Here is a 12858-nt window from a genome sequence, read left to right as displayed (position 1 = left end):
ACCCGGGAGCGACCGCAGCCTCCGACCCCGGCTGGGCCAGCCAGGGCTTCTGCTAGCAAAGCCGTGCGGGGGCGCCCGGCGCGCAGCCCGGGGTGGGTGGTCCTGGCGAGCGGGACTGCGAGGCCGACCGTCCCCACCCCGGGACCGCCAAGGGGCGCGGGCTGGGGCGCGTGGCGGGCGGGGCGGGGGCGGGCGCGAGGGCGGAGTCGCGGCCGAGGCGGCGGTGTCCGGAGAGCGGCTCAGGGGCCGCAGTGGCCGCCGCGGAGCGAGGCTGCCTGTAGAGAGCGTCCGGGCGCAGAAGGGTTAACGGGCCACCGGGGCGCACAGAGCAGGTAGAGACCTCCCCGAGACCCCGGCCCCGGCCGCCCCTCTCCCGGGTCCGGTTAGACCGCCAGCCCCGCGCGCCCGCGTCGTCCCCTCTCCCTGCGCTGTGCGGTCGGTCGCGCCCCCGCCACGACCCCGGCCCCAGCTCCGGTGGCCTCGGACGATCTTCCAGCCCCTGGGGTCGAATTCCTGGGGAGGGGGTCTGATCCCGTGGAACTCTGGCCCCATCACCCGGGCGAGGAGTGAGCCAAAATTCCTCCTAAGTCACACAGCGAAGTTGGAAAACAGACCCACGACCTCCCCGCGCGGGCAGCGCCTCCTGCCCTCTCCCTAGGAGGGTGCTCTCGGACGGTGTGCCCCCCGCCCCCCTACTGCAACTCCTGGAGTTGGAGGACAGGGTCGCCGCGAGGGACGCAGGTGGGTGCCCTTGATCCAGTTCATGACAGAAGAGGTTGACAAAAAAGAAAGACACCTGTTGGGGTGGCCTGCCAGACCCAGGAGTGGAGGGCTCCATGAGGGCCAGGGAATTCGGACTCAGGACAGGGATTCTCTGTGGCCAGTCCAGAAACATAGGGTTGAGCCACTCTCCAGCAGGGAGACCTAGGGGTGAAGGGGTGAGCCCTGCGCAGGTCTCTGTTCCTTGGTCTTCACTGGGCAGTGTGGAGAGGTGTGGCCCGGAGGAGCCCACGTTTGTCCAGACCAGGGTCTATTCTGGCACCAACCTCTGACCTCTCCTTTCCTCGTCCTGGGCCGTGAACGACACCAAATGAGGGACATGGAAAGGGGTGAGAAGCACAAATGTGCGTGTGTTTCTGCAGAGGAGGGGGCATGGGCCCCTGCCGGGCTGCGCAGGGGAGGGTGGGGTGGGACTTTTCCAGAGAGGGAGCCAGGCCTGGCCCGGGCCCCAGGAGCTCACGTCACCCCCACCCCTCACTTCTCCAGGGAACTGCCAAGGCCAAACCCAGCTCGGGTCGGGATTATGTGTACTGGGTAGACCCGTGGAGAGAGGCGGTGAGATCTGGGTGGCAGAGAGAAACAGAGGCAGAGAGGGCATGGAGAGGGGTCGGCATCAGAGAAGGGGCCGGCAGTGACCATCACCCCCTTTCTTCTTCCCTCAGCTGGAGTAACAGAGTCAGGCAGAGCCTGAACACTTGGGTGGAACATGGGCCCTTCTCTGGAGACCCTGGCCTCCCCCGTTCAGTCAGGGCGGAGTTGCTGACCTCAGTGGCCGGCCCAGCCAGGGGAAGGAGTGGCCATCGGCAACCCCCTCCCCAACCCTAAACCGTGAGGCACGCCCGCTCTGGCTCAGCCACTCTGACCCCTCCCTCAAATTATGAGCCCTAGGTCTCAGGGAGGGCAGTGGGGCTCAGTGTCTGCCCCCAGGCACATTGCTTCCCTTCTCTTGGTCATTTTCTGCCCCAGGGCTGGCCCACCTCAGCAATTCGAGGGCTCCCTGGATTCCTTTCCCGGGTGCCTTTCAGATCCAACAGAAACAGATTTTTTTTTTTCCTGGAAAGCAAACCCAAGAGTGGGATGAGGAGCAGGGGTGGGAAGGCCTCTAAGTGAGAAGGGGGCAAGGAGAGTCAGGCTTTGTGGCTCGGGAGGGTTCCAAGCCTCACTTCTCCAGTGTTCAAAGCTGAACTTCAGATGGACGTCCTGGCTCTTGAGAATGAGAGGCCTGTGGCTGGGGCATGAGGCAGCCCTGGCTGCACCTCTCCTTCCCGCTTCCCCAGCTGGTGGAGCCGCACAGGAAACAAGCCCTCACTGAACCAATGCTGGATGCTGGCACCCAGAGTGGGTGTTACATTGCCGGCTTCTTCTCTAGAGATTAAACCGTCAACCCATTTAGCTTATCCCTTGGCCAAAAGTGTCTGAGATGTGCCTGGATGTTCCCGCACATCTCTTCCACAGAAGGGAAGAGAAAGCCAGGCGGCAAGTAGGACAGAGAGATGGCTGGGGAAGGTATCGTTTCTGGAAGACCCGAGGAAGGGGCTTCTGGTGGATTCTCAGGAGAGTGTCTGGCACATCCTCAGTGGAGCCTTCCTCCTCTACTTTCTAGGCACCTCTGGGAGGGCAGGAGTGGGAGCAGATCACAACCATTTTAGAAGGAGCCCTCTGGCTGGGTGCGGTGGCTCACACTTGTCATCTCAGCACTTTGGGAGGCCAAGGCGGGAGAAGCGCTTGAGACCAGGAGTTTGAGACCAGCCTGTGCAATTTAGCTGGATCCCGTCTCCACCAAAAAATACAAAAATTAGCTGGGTGTGGTGGTGCACGCATGTAGTCCCACCTACTCAGGAGGCTGAGGAGGAAGGAGAGCCTGTGAGTTTGAGGCTACAATGAGCTTTGGTGGCACCATTGCACTCCAGCCTGGATGACAGAGTGAGATCTCCATCTCAAAAAAAAAAAAAAAAAAAGCCGTTTGTGTGTGCCTGAGCCGGCCTAGAAACAGTCTCTAGGTAGGATTTGGGGAGGAGCTAAGAAGCCCCTACAGGGCCCAGGGGTGGGGACTGAGCCTTAGTTGGAAGGCTGAGGTCAGCCCCCGACCATGTAGCCTCTACAGATGGACAAGGCAGTGATCCTCCCTGCTCCCACCCTGAGGATCCTAAAGGGGTGGGCCAGTCTCACCACCTCCTCCACTCTGATCTGTCCTCCCAGCCCCAAGCTCTCTGGACACTGGAGAGGTAACCACCAGGCTTCTGTCCCTGCAGAGAGCACCCTCCACGCCCAGATGGCTGTGTAGTTTTTGTGACCAGTCCGCTCCTCCCTTGCCCTGGGGCAGTAGAGGGGGGAGTGATGGAGAACTGGGCAGGCAGGTGAGAGAAGGGGCCATGGGGGGGAGGGAAAGGGGGGTTGCTGGGACGGCTCTGTGTCTGGAAGTGAGGGAAAGAGGACCACTGGGAGGGGCAGGGGAAGTGATGAGTAACTTCTGCTTTCTGAGAAGTTGGTAGTCAGGATATGGGGAGCCGGCCGGGGGTGGAGGGTGGTGTTGCAACACCCCCTCTGGCTCCAGTCTGACGTCCCTCCCATGGCCTTTGGTTTGCAGGCCCTGGCTGTATCTGCTGCTGCTGCTGCTTCTGTCCCTCCCTCAGCTCTGCCTGGATCAGGAGGTGAGCTATGGACAAGTGAGCAGCTGCAGCCTGCCTGCCACCCTTTCATCTACCCCTGGGCTCCCACCCCATCTCTCCAGGCCACGCCTCCTTTCCCCACAGCCCATCCACCTCCCCTGCCAACTCCACAGTTACTTGCCTCACAACACCAAGAGGCCGAGGTGTAGTTCTCCCTCTGCTGCTGAATGTGACCCTGGACTGGTAGCAACTCCGTGAGCCCCAGCGGTGGTCTAGATGGATGCTCTGGACAGTTCCCTCTAATCCTTCCAATTCTGTCTGACCTTTTTCTCTATATAGGTGTTGTCCGGACACTCTCTTCAGACACCTACAGAGGAGGGCCAGGGCCTCGAAGGTGTCTGGGGACCTTGGGTCCAGTGGGCCTCTTGCTCCCAGCCCTGCGGGGTGGGGGTGCAGCGCAGGAGCCGGACATGTCAGCTCCCTACAGTGCAGCTCCGCCCGAGTCTGCCCCTCCCTCCCCGGCCCCCAAGACACCCAGAAGCCCTCCTCCCCCGGGGCCAGGGTCCCAGACCCCAGACTTCTCCAGAAACCCTCCCCTTGTACAGGACACAGTCTCGGGGAAGGGGTGGCCCACTTCGAGGTTCTGCTTCCCACCTAGGGAGAGAGGAGACCCAGGAGATTCAAGCGGCCAGGAGGTGAGAGGCCTGGGTAGAAGACGTGGGCCTTGGGCAAGGTGGGGGCTTAGCAAGAAGGAAAGGGGAGCACCGGTGACTTCAGAGGGCTTGTCTTTGGTGCCAGGAAGTAAACTGGGGAAACAGGGTCAGAGGTGGTCAGAGCTGTGCCCCCACATCTGAAACACCTTCTCAGGTCCCGGCTTCGAGACCCCATCAAGCCAGGAATGTTCGGTTATGGGAGAGTGCCCTTTGCATTGCCACTGCACCGGAACCGCAGGCACCCTCGGAGTCCACCCAGATCTGAGCTGTCCCTGATTTCTTCTAGAGGGGAAGAGCCCATTCCATCCCCTACTCCAAGAACAGAGCCATTCTCCACAAACAGCAGCCCCCAAACTGAGCTCCCTCCCACAGAACTGTCTGTCCACACCCCATCCCCCCAAGCAGAACCTCTAAGCCCTGAAACTGCTCAGACAGAGGTGGCTCCCAGAACCAGGCCTGCCCCCCCACAGCACCACCCCAGAGCCCAGGCCTCTGGCACAGAGGCCCCCTCACCCACGCACTCCTTAGGAGAAGGTGGCTTCTTCCGTGCATCCCCTCAGCCACGAAGGCCAAGTTCCCAGGGTTGGGCCAGTCCCCAGGTAGCAGGGAGACGCCCTGATCCTTTCCCTTCAGTCCCTCGGGGCCGAGGCCAGCAGGGCCAGAGGCCCTGGGGAATGGGGGGCACTCCTCACGGGCACCACCTGGAGCCTGACCCTCAGCACCCGGACGGCTGGCTGCCCCTGCTGAGCAACGGCCCCCATGCCAGCTCCCTCTGGAGCCTCTTTGCTCCCAGTAGCCCTATTCCAAGATGTTCTGGGGAGAGTGAGCAGCTAAGAGCCTGCAGCCAAGCGGTGAGTCTCCTTGGGTCTCCCCTCCCAACCCCGACCTCCAGTGTGGCCTCCCCGCCCTGAAGCTGGGCCCTCAGCTTCTTCTCAGCCCCTGAGGGAGAAGGGCCTTGGCATCTGACCACCTCAGGGCAGGGGTCTTGGAGCTCTTCCGCTGACCTGATCCTCCCGCCTGCTCCCCAGGTTCAGCCCTGACCTTACCCTCATTTTGCTCCCCAGCTCTGACTCCTTTGTACCCCTCACCGCAGCCCTGCCCCCCCGAGCAGCCAGACCCCCGGGCCCTGCAGTGCGCGGCCTTTAACTCCCAGGAATTCATGGGTCAGCTGTACCAGTGGGAGCCCTTCACCGAAGGTGAGGTTTCTTGCCCACCCCTGGGCAGTGATGACTTGGAATTGGGGATGAAGGGGAGAGGAGACACCTGCTTACTCCCAGCCCTGAATGACTTCCAGCCCCTCTGCTTCCCCTGCGCCGTGCCTTCTTTCTTCTCCCTGGGGCTGGGTCAGGAGACAGCACAGGTGGCGAGTGGTCTGCAGAGGGGTCGGGGTGGGAGGAGGAGGTGCGGGAGACACGCTTTGTCCGGACTCCTCTGGGAAGGCCATCACTGGGGGTCGGGTAGCTGTGACACAAGAGGGCCGCGGTGGGAGAGATCCTGTCCAGCCGTGACAGCTGGGTGGGGGTGTGCCACGTATCCTGGGCACTACCGTATCGGTTGCTCCCAGGTTACCATCCACTTCATTTTAGGCCTGTGTTGACACCAAGACAAGCACTCAAGAGCTCTGAACACACAGAATCATGGGTGTCAGGGATTGCTCCTCTCTCGGTTCAGAGTCCCCTTGATGGTCTCAGTGACCTCGACTGACCTGACCACCTTCCTTTTTTTTTTTTTTTTTTTCTGAGACAGAGTCTCACTCTGTCACCCAGGCTGGAGTGCAGATCTCGGCTCACTGCAATCTCTGCCTCCTGGGTTCAAGCAATTCTCCTGCCTCAGCCTCCCAAGTAGCTGGGACTACAGGCATGTGCCACCATGCCCGGTTAATTTTTGTATTTGTAGTAGAGACGGGGTTTCACCATATTGGCCAGGCTGGTCTTGAACTCCCGACCTAATGATCTACCCGCCTCGGCCTCCCAAAGTGCTGGGATTATAGGCATGAGCCACTGTACCCGGCCCTGACCACCTTCTCAGCTTGTGCTGTTGTCACATTTCCTTCATCCACAGTGACCTGGGCAACCTCAAGGTGCCCCCCCAGGGCCTCTCTCAGCTAACCTCCCACTAGGAAGCCCACTAACCACCCTTCTACCCTGTCCCTTAGTCCAGGGCTCCCAGCGCTGTGAACTGAACTGCCGGCCCCGTGGCTTCCGCTTCTATGTCCGTCACACCGAAAAGGTCCAGGATGGGACCCTATGTCAGCCTGGAGCCCCTGACATCTGTGTGGCTGGACGCTGTCTGGTGAGGGAAAACACACATGCATATGCGCACACACGCCCCCGTACACATACACATGTACACACACATATGCATGAACATATGCACACATGCAAGCATGTACACACACGTATGCACACAGACACATGCATATGCACACACGGACACAGACACATGTATGCATACACATGTGCACTCGTGCATGAACACAGGCACATATGCATATGCACACAGACACACACATGGACACACATGCATGCACACATATGCGCATGCACACCCATACACATACACATGTAGACACATGCATGAACACATGCACACATGCACACACACATTTGCACAGTCTCATTAATTAATTCAACAACAAAACACCATACTGAGATAACCAAGGGAGAATTCTAACCTGCCAAGCTGGGCTGAGCAGAGCCTGAAGGATCTGATCGGGCACCTGTCCGTGTCCCTGGGTCTGACTGGGGACGGTGGGGCTGCTTTTGTGCTCTCACTTGTAGCACAAAAAACAGGGTAGTGAGCTGAGGCTTCCGAGGGGACCGGGGTGGGGTTGAGGTGGTGTCTGGCATTCTGTGGCTGCTGCCTCACCTCACTCTCTCCAGAGCCCCGGCTGTGATGGGATCCTTGGCTCTGGCAGGCGTCCTGATGGCTGTGGAGTCTGTGGGGGTGATGATTCTACCTGTCGCCTTGTTTCGGGGAACCTCACTGACCGAGGGGGCCCCCTGGGCTATCAGAAGATCTTGTGGATTCCAGCGGGAGCCTCGCGGCTCCAGATTGCCCAGCTCCGGCCTAGCTCCAACTACCTGGGTGAGCACCCAGCTGCCTCCCTTCCCCTTCCATCTCTGTTCAGCCCTCCATACCCCCACTCAGTGCAGTGAGCAAGCCAAACGGGGAAGTCCAGGGTCTGGCCCCTCCCCTCGTGGAAGGAGTGAGGAAGCTGAGAGGGCTTGGGGGGATCTTAGGTTCTGGTGGGAGCTTCTATAGGCTGAGGACACGGTGTGGGAGGAGGAAAGTATTATCACCCTGGAATTTCCCAATCTCTCACCTCTGACCTGCAGCACTTCGTGGCCCTGGGGGCCGGTCCATCATCAATGGGAACTGGGCTGTGGATCCCCCTGGGTCCTACAGGGCCGGCGGGACCGTCTTTCGATATAACCGTCCTCCCAGGGAGGAGGGCAAAGGGGAGAGTCTGTCGGCTGAAGGCCCCACCACCCAGCCTCTGGATGTCTATGTGAGCCTGGGGCCAGGGGCAGCTGGATGCTGGGGAGGGAGGCTGTTCCCTCTAAGGGCAGAGCTGTGGTTGTCAAGATGGGAGATAGAGCTGGTAGCATCCCCCTCTGGCCACCCCCAAACATTCATTATCTTCTCTTCTCCCCAGATGATCTTTCAGGAGGAAAACCCAGGCGTATTTTATCAGTATGTCATCTCTTCATCTCCTCCAATCCTTGAGAACCCCACCCCAGAGCCCGCTGTCCCCCAGCTTCAGCCGGGTAAGACTCAGACCCCTGCACTTGGAAGGAGGAGGGAGAAGCTGCAGGGGTGGCTCTGGGGTAGTGGGGTGGCATCTGATTCGCCTGCTCCCCTGCACAGAGATTCTGAGGGTGGACCCCCCACTCGCTCCGGTGCCCCGCCCAGCCCGGACCCCAGGCACTCTCCAGCGCCAGGTGCGGATCCCCCAGATGCCCGCCCCGCCCCATCCCAGGACACCCCTGGGGTCTCCAGCTGCGTACTGGAAACGAGTGGGACACTCTGCATGCTCAGCGTCCTGTGGGAAAGGTGAGACATCGCACCTTGGACCAGCACCTCAGTCCAAGCCCCCCAACTGACACTCCTGATACTGCATCCGGGATAGTGGGGCCACGCCCGACCCTGCATCTGGGACACCACTGAGCTTGGGCTCCAGCCTCCTGCCTCCCTGGCTGCCTTCTTACCCACTCAGGTGTCTGGCGCCCCATTTTCCTCTGCATCTCCCGTGAGTCGGGAGAGGAACTGGATGAACGCAGCTGTGCCGCGGGTGCCAGGCCCCCAGCCTCCCCTGAACCCTGCCACGGCGCCCCGTGCCCCCCATAGTGAGTATGGCCCACGGGGAGGGTTAGGGCACTGGAAACACAGCAGTTGCCCCCAGAATCTTACCTGAATTCTGCACTCAATGCGACATCTCCTGGCTGCAGAGAGACAACATTAGATTAGAAAGGCGGACATTCCGTAGGCAGCAAGAAAGCCATGGCAGGCTGAGCCCCCCAGGAACCCAGACTCCAAATGCCAAACGTGCCCACTCTCCTCTGAGGCCCCCATGTCCAATGTGTCTTCCATCTCCCCTGATGGCAGCCCCACATATCTCATCTGTGTCTCCATCTCTTCCCTGCCCTGCTGGTGCCTGCAGCTGGGAGGCTGGTGAGTGGACATCCTGCAGCCGCTCCTGTGGCCCTGGCACCCAGCACCGCCAGCTGCAATGCCGGCAGGAGTTTGGGGGGGGTGGCTCCTCGGTGCCCCCGGAGCGCTGTGGACATCTCCCCCGGCCCAACATCACCCAGTCTTGCCAGCTGCGCCTCTGTGGCCATTGGGAAGTGGGCTCTCCTTGGAGCCAGGTGAGTGCGCCCGGGCAAGGAGGTGCCGGGGAGGGGAATGGGCACCGGTGAACAAGAGCAGCGGTTTTTCAACTTCTTTTTCATCAGCAGAAACTATTTACAAACAGGGTTTCATATGGACCCCCAATATATAAGTCAGATAAGGGACTGAATCAGGGATTGGGGGCCCGGGGCCCTAGGGCTCAGCCTCCTCCTCAGCCCATGAAAGCATGTGACTGCTGGGCTGGGGATTGAAGGCAGAGCCTGGTTCTGAAGCCCTAGAGCTGGAGGCTGGCTGAGAAGCCCAGCTCCCTGGATTCCCCTCGCCCCCTCAGTGCTCCGTGCGGTGCGGCCGGGGCCAGAGAAGCCGGCAGGTTCGCTGTGTTGGGAACAATGGTGATGAAGTGAGTGAGCAGGAGTGCGCGTCAGGCCCCCCGCAGCCCCCCAGCAGAGAGGCCTGTGACATGGGGCCCTGTACTACCGCCTGGTTCCACAGCGACTGGAACTCCAAGGTGAGCCCCGAACCCCCAGCCATGTCCTGCATCCTGGGTGACCATGCCCAGGACACCTCAGCCTTTCCAGCACGGCTCAGTAAACTTGTATTGATCAAGTGCCTGCTATATGCTTGACACTGGGAACTCAGAGGTAAGTGAGAACAACTTCCATGAGGGGCCCAGCTAGGATTCCCCGTCCAGGCCTGGTACCCGGGGACGTTCCCTACCGCCCAGGATTCGGACCCAGGATGCATCCCTCCCTGCCCCCTCTCCTGTCCCTTGTGCCAGTCACCAGCAGGCCCCTCATGCAGGCCGCTCTCCTCCTCCGCAGTGCTCAGCCGAGTGTGGGACGGGAATCCAGCGGCGCTCTGTGGTCTGCCTTGGGAGTGGGGCAGCCCTCGGGCCAGGCCAGGGAGAAGCAGGAGCAGGAACTGGGCAGAGCTGTCCACCAGGAAGCCGGCCCCCTGACATGCGTGCCTGCAGCCTGGGGCCCTGTGAGAGGACTTGGCGCTGGTACACAGGGCCCTGGGGTGAGGTGAGCTGAGCGCCTGCTGAGGGCAGGAAGGGGGTGCCAGTCCCAGTGGGATTCCTTGTGGGCACTTGGGGCACTCTCTGTCCTCCCCTCCCCTCATCACCCTGCCCTTCCCCTACGCTAGTGTTCCTCCGAATGTGGCTCCGGCACACAGCGTAGAGACATCATCTGTGTCTCCAAACTGGGGACGGAATTCAACGTGACTTCTCCAAGCAACTGTTCTCACCTCCCCAGGCCCCCTGCCCTGCAGCCCTGTAAAGGGCAGGCCTGCCAGGACCAATGGTTTTCCACACCCTGGAGCCCGGTGAGTGCCTGGCTGCCCTGCCCTGCTCAGCCTGGGCCCCCAGGGGAGGTCCTCTCACTGTACCCCCTCCAGGCCTCTCTGTGCCCCAGAATAAGCCCAGCCAAGCATTACCACTGTCCTACTTCTTATAGACTTGGAGGACAGATGGGCCCCCTCCACTTGGGATTTCACAATGTCCTAGGAAGGTCCCCACCACCACCTTTTGGGGAGAGAGGTGGCAGCCGGGGGTTAAGGAGGATCCCAGGCCTGGCAAAGGTCTGATATGATGACCGGGGTCGCCCCAGTGTTCTCGCTCCTGTCAAGGGGGAACGCAGACACGGGAGGTCCAGTGCCTGAGTGCCAACCAGACCCTCAGCACCCGATGCCCTCCTCAACTGCGGCCCTCCAGGAAGCGCCCCTGTAACAGCCAACCCTGCAGCCAGCGCCCTGGTAAAGAGCCCCCTCTCCCCAATTCCCAATAGAGTGGATTAGCTGAAGTATGGGAGGAGATGAGAAGGGACCAGTGGGAATGGGCAGCACACCCATTCCCAGACAGGTGGGTCCTGGTGACTGTCTTGTGCCCACTGGCCTCCTCTGTCCCTAGATGATCAATGCAAGGACAGCTCTCCACATTGCCCCCTGGTGGTACAGGCCCGGCTCTGCGTCTACCCCTACTACACAGCCACCTGTTGCCGCTCTTGCGCACATGTCCTGGAGCGGTCTCCCCAGGATCCCTCCTGAAAGGGGTCTGGGGCACCCTCATGGTTTTCTGTGCCACCATCGGTCATCCATTGATCAGCCCACTCTGAACCCCCTGGCTCTCCAGCCTGTCCCAGTCTCAGCAGGGATGTCCTCCAGGTGACAGAGGGTGGCAAGGTGACAGACAGAAAGTGACTTTCAGGGCTATGGTTGGGCCCATGTGGTAGTGTGATGGGTGTGTGCACATATGCCTCAGGTGTGCTTTTAGGACTGCATGGATGTGAGTGTGCTCAAACATGTATCATTTTTCAAAAAGAAGTTACACAGACTGAGAAGGACAAGACCTGTTTCCCTGAGATTTTCATAGGTGGAGAGGAAAGCAAGTCTGCAGCTCCTTGCTAATTTGAGCTACTTAGAGTGTGGTCTCCCCACCAACTCCAGTTTTGTGGCCTAGGCCTCATTTCTCATGTTCAGGCCTCATATCTTCTAAGCCGCCCTGTGTCTCTGACCTCTTCTCATTTGCCTAGTATCTGTACCCCTGCCTCCCTAATTAGCTAGGGCTGGGGTCAGCCACTGCCAATCCTGCCTTACCCAGGAAGGCAGGAGGAGAGAGACTGCCTCTTCAGAGCAAGGCCCAGCTGGGCAGAGTAAAAAAGAGAAATGTGAGCATGAGACGCCCCCAGCCCCTAGCCCCACTCCCTGCCTCCTGAAATGGTTCCCACCCAGAACTAATTTATTTTTTATTAAAGATGGTCATGACAAACGAGAAGCGGGCTCTTCCTTGTCGGCTACGGGCCCCTCAGCAGTGTGAAGGCAGAAGGTAGGGTGCGCAGGGGAACAGCATTAGAGCCCAGGAGGAGAGTTTGGGCCAGAGGATCCCTGCCAGCCCCAGGCCCTGCAGGCTGGTCATGGGCCACTAGAGGTCACCAGTTCTCCCAGTTGAGGTGTGGTGTGGGGCGCTGGGCTCCAGAGCTGAGGGCAGGGCTGCGCGGCCGCGGTGCGCTTTTTTTTGGGCCGAGTCTCTCTGGGAAGTCTCCCGGAATCTGCGCCTTTCCTCTGGGGCCTGAGCGAAGGGCAATTGGCTTGTCGAAGCTCTTTTTTCCTGTTTCCTTTCTCTAGCCCTGCCTTCTGTCCCCCTTTCTGCCGTACGCGTTTGCCTACGCTCTGGGGCTTCTCCTAGGGTGGGGAAAGGGAAGGGATTCCTGCCCCGAGCACTTCCCCTGGAGAGGGAGGAGCCCGGCCCGGCTCCGGGGCCCTGGGCGGGGCTGAGGGAGGAGCGGGGCGGCACTGGATGTCCTGCCAAAGCCACATTCCTCAGAGATGGCTCAGCCTGGCCGCCTCCTTCCTCCTCCCACTCGCTTCTCCCAAGGTGGAGAACTTGCTAGAGGCGACCTGAGAGGGGCAGGCCTTTGCCATCACATCCTCTCCCAGACCTCTGCCGTTCGGAGCCTGGGGCCAAGTCTCTCCTGGAAGCCGGGCTGCCTGGGAGGGGCGGTGCCACAGGAGCGCCCCCGCTCGCGGCTCCACAAGCCCAGCTGAGCACGGCGGGGAATACGGGGCCTGCGGAAACAGTGAACTCAGTGGCTGCTGTTTTCTGAGCACCTGGACCCTACGGGGGACGACAGAGTTGCCCGAGGCGGCAGGATCTCCCCACACTCGCGGCCCCCCGCACATCTTCCTGTTGCTTTGGGACTCGGGCTTTCTCTGAGTTGAAAGTGGCTGAGAAGGAAGAATTTGGACACCTTAAGAGGAGAGCGAGTGGGGAAGGAGGCAAAAGGGAATGGAGAAGGAAGACAAAACTGACGTCAGCCCAGGGCAGGCAGCGAGGAAAGGGGGCCACAAGGGAAGCCCAGTTCCAACGTCTCCGCTGAGCCTAAAGAGGCGTCAGCAGGGAATCACAG

The 12858-nt window shown here is 60.5% G+C and overlaps 2 protein-coding genes across 5 annotated transcripts; both read left to right on the top strand.

The window, feature by feature from the left end:
- The first annotated feature begins 203 nt into the window (after positions 1 to 203).
- On the top strand, positions 204 to 11720 carry ADAMTSL4 (ADAMTS like 4). 4 transcript variants are annotated; one of them, XM_008019265.3, is made up of 18 exons: positions 204 to 332; positions 3033 to 3137; positions 3368 to 3431; positions 3729 to 4084; positions 4257 to 4953; positions 5196 to 5298; positions 6258 to 6394; positions 6985 to 7189; positions 7441 to 7613; positions 7761 to 7872; positions 7973 to 8158; positions 8322 to 8451; positions 8766 to 8970; positions 9285 to 9461; positions 9775 to 9978; positions 10100 to 10279; positions 10564 to 10708; positions 10863 to 11720. In XM_008019265.3, the coding sequence occupies exons 2-18, from the start codon at positions 3118 to 3120 to the stop codon at positions 10997 to 10999; spliced, it is 3231 nt and encodes a 1076-aa protein (XP_008017456.1). In that variant the 5' UTR covers positions 204 to 332; positions 3033 to 3117; the 3' UTR covers positions 11000 to 11720. The 4 variants fall into 4 exon arrangements, with proteins under 4 accessions (XP_008017456.1, XP_072864513.1, XP_072864514.1 ...); XM_073008412.1 differs by having other exon boundaries at positions 204 to 741; XM_073008413.1 differs by having other exon boundaries at positions 204 to 1109.
- Positions 1123 to 1890, top strand: LOC103247195 (uncharacterized). The gene is given in 5 exon segments (XM_073008416.1): positions 1123 to 1337; positions 1339 to 1448; positions 1451 to 1614; positions 1617 to 1823; positions 1825 to 1890. Coding segments are annotated over 5 exon segments (762 nt in total).
- Positions 11721 to 12858: the final 1138 nt, after the last annotated feature.

The sequence above is a fragment of the Chlorocebus sabaeus genome, chromosome 20 (genome assembly GCF_047675955.1).
Source record: "Chlorocebus sabaeus isolate Y175 chromosome 20, mChlSab1.0.hap1, whole genome shotgun sequence".
NCBI lineage: Eukaryota > Metazoa > Chordata > Mammalia > Primates > Cercopithecidae > Chlorocebus > Chlorocebus sabaeus.
Note: the sequence above shows the minus strand (reverse complement) of the source record. Positions and strands in the feature narration are given on the sequence as shown.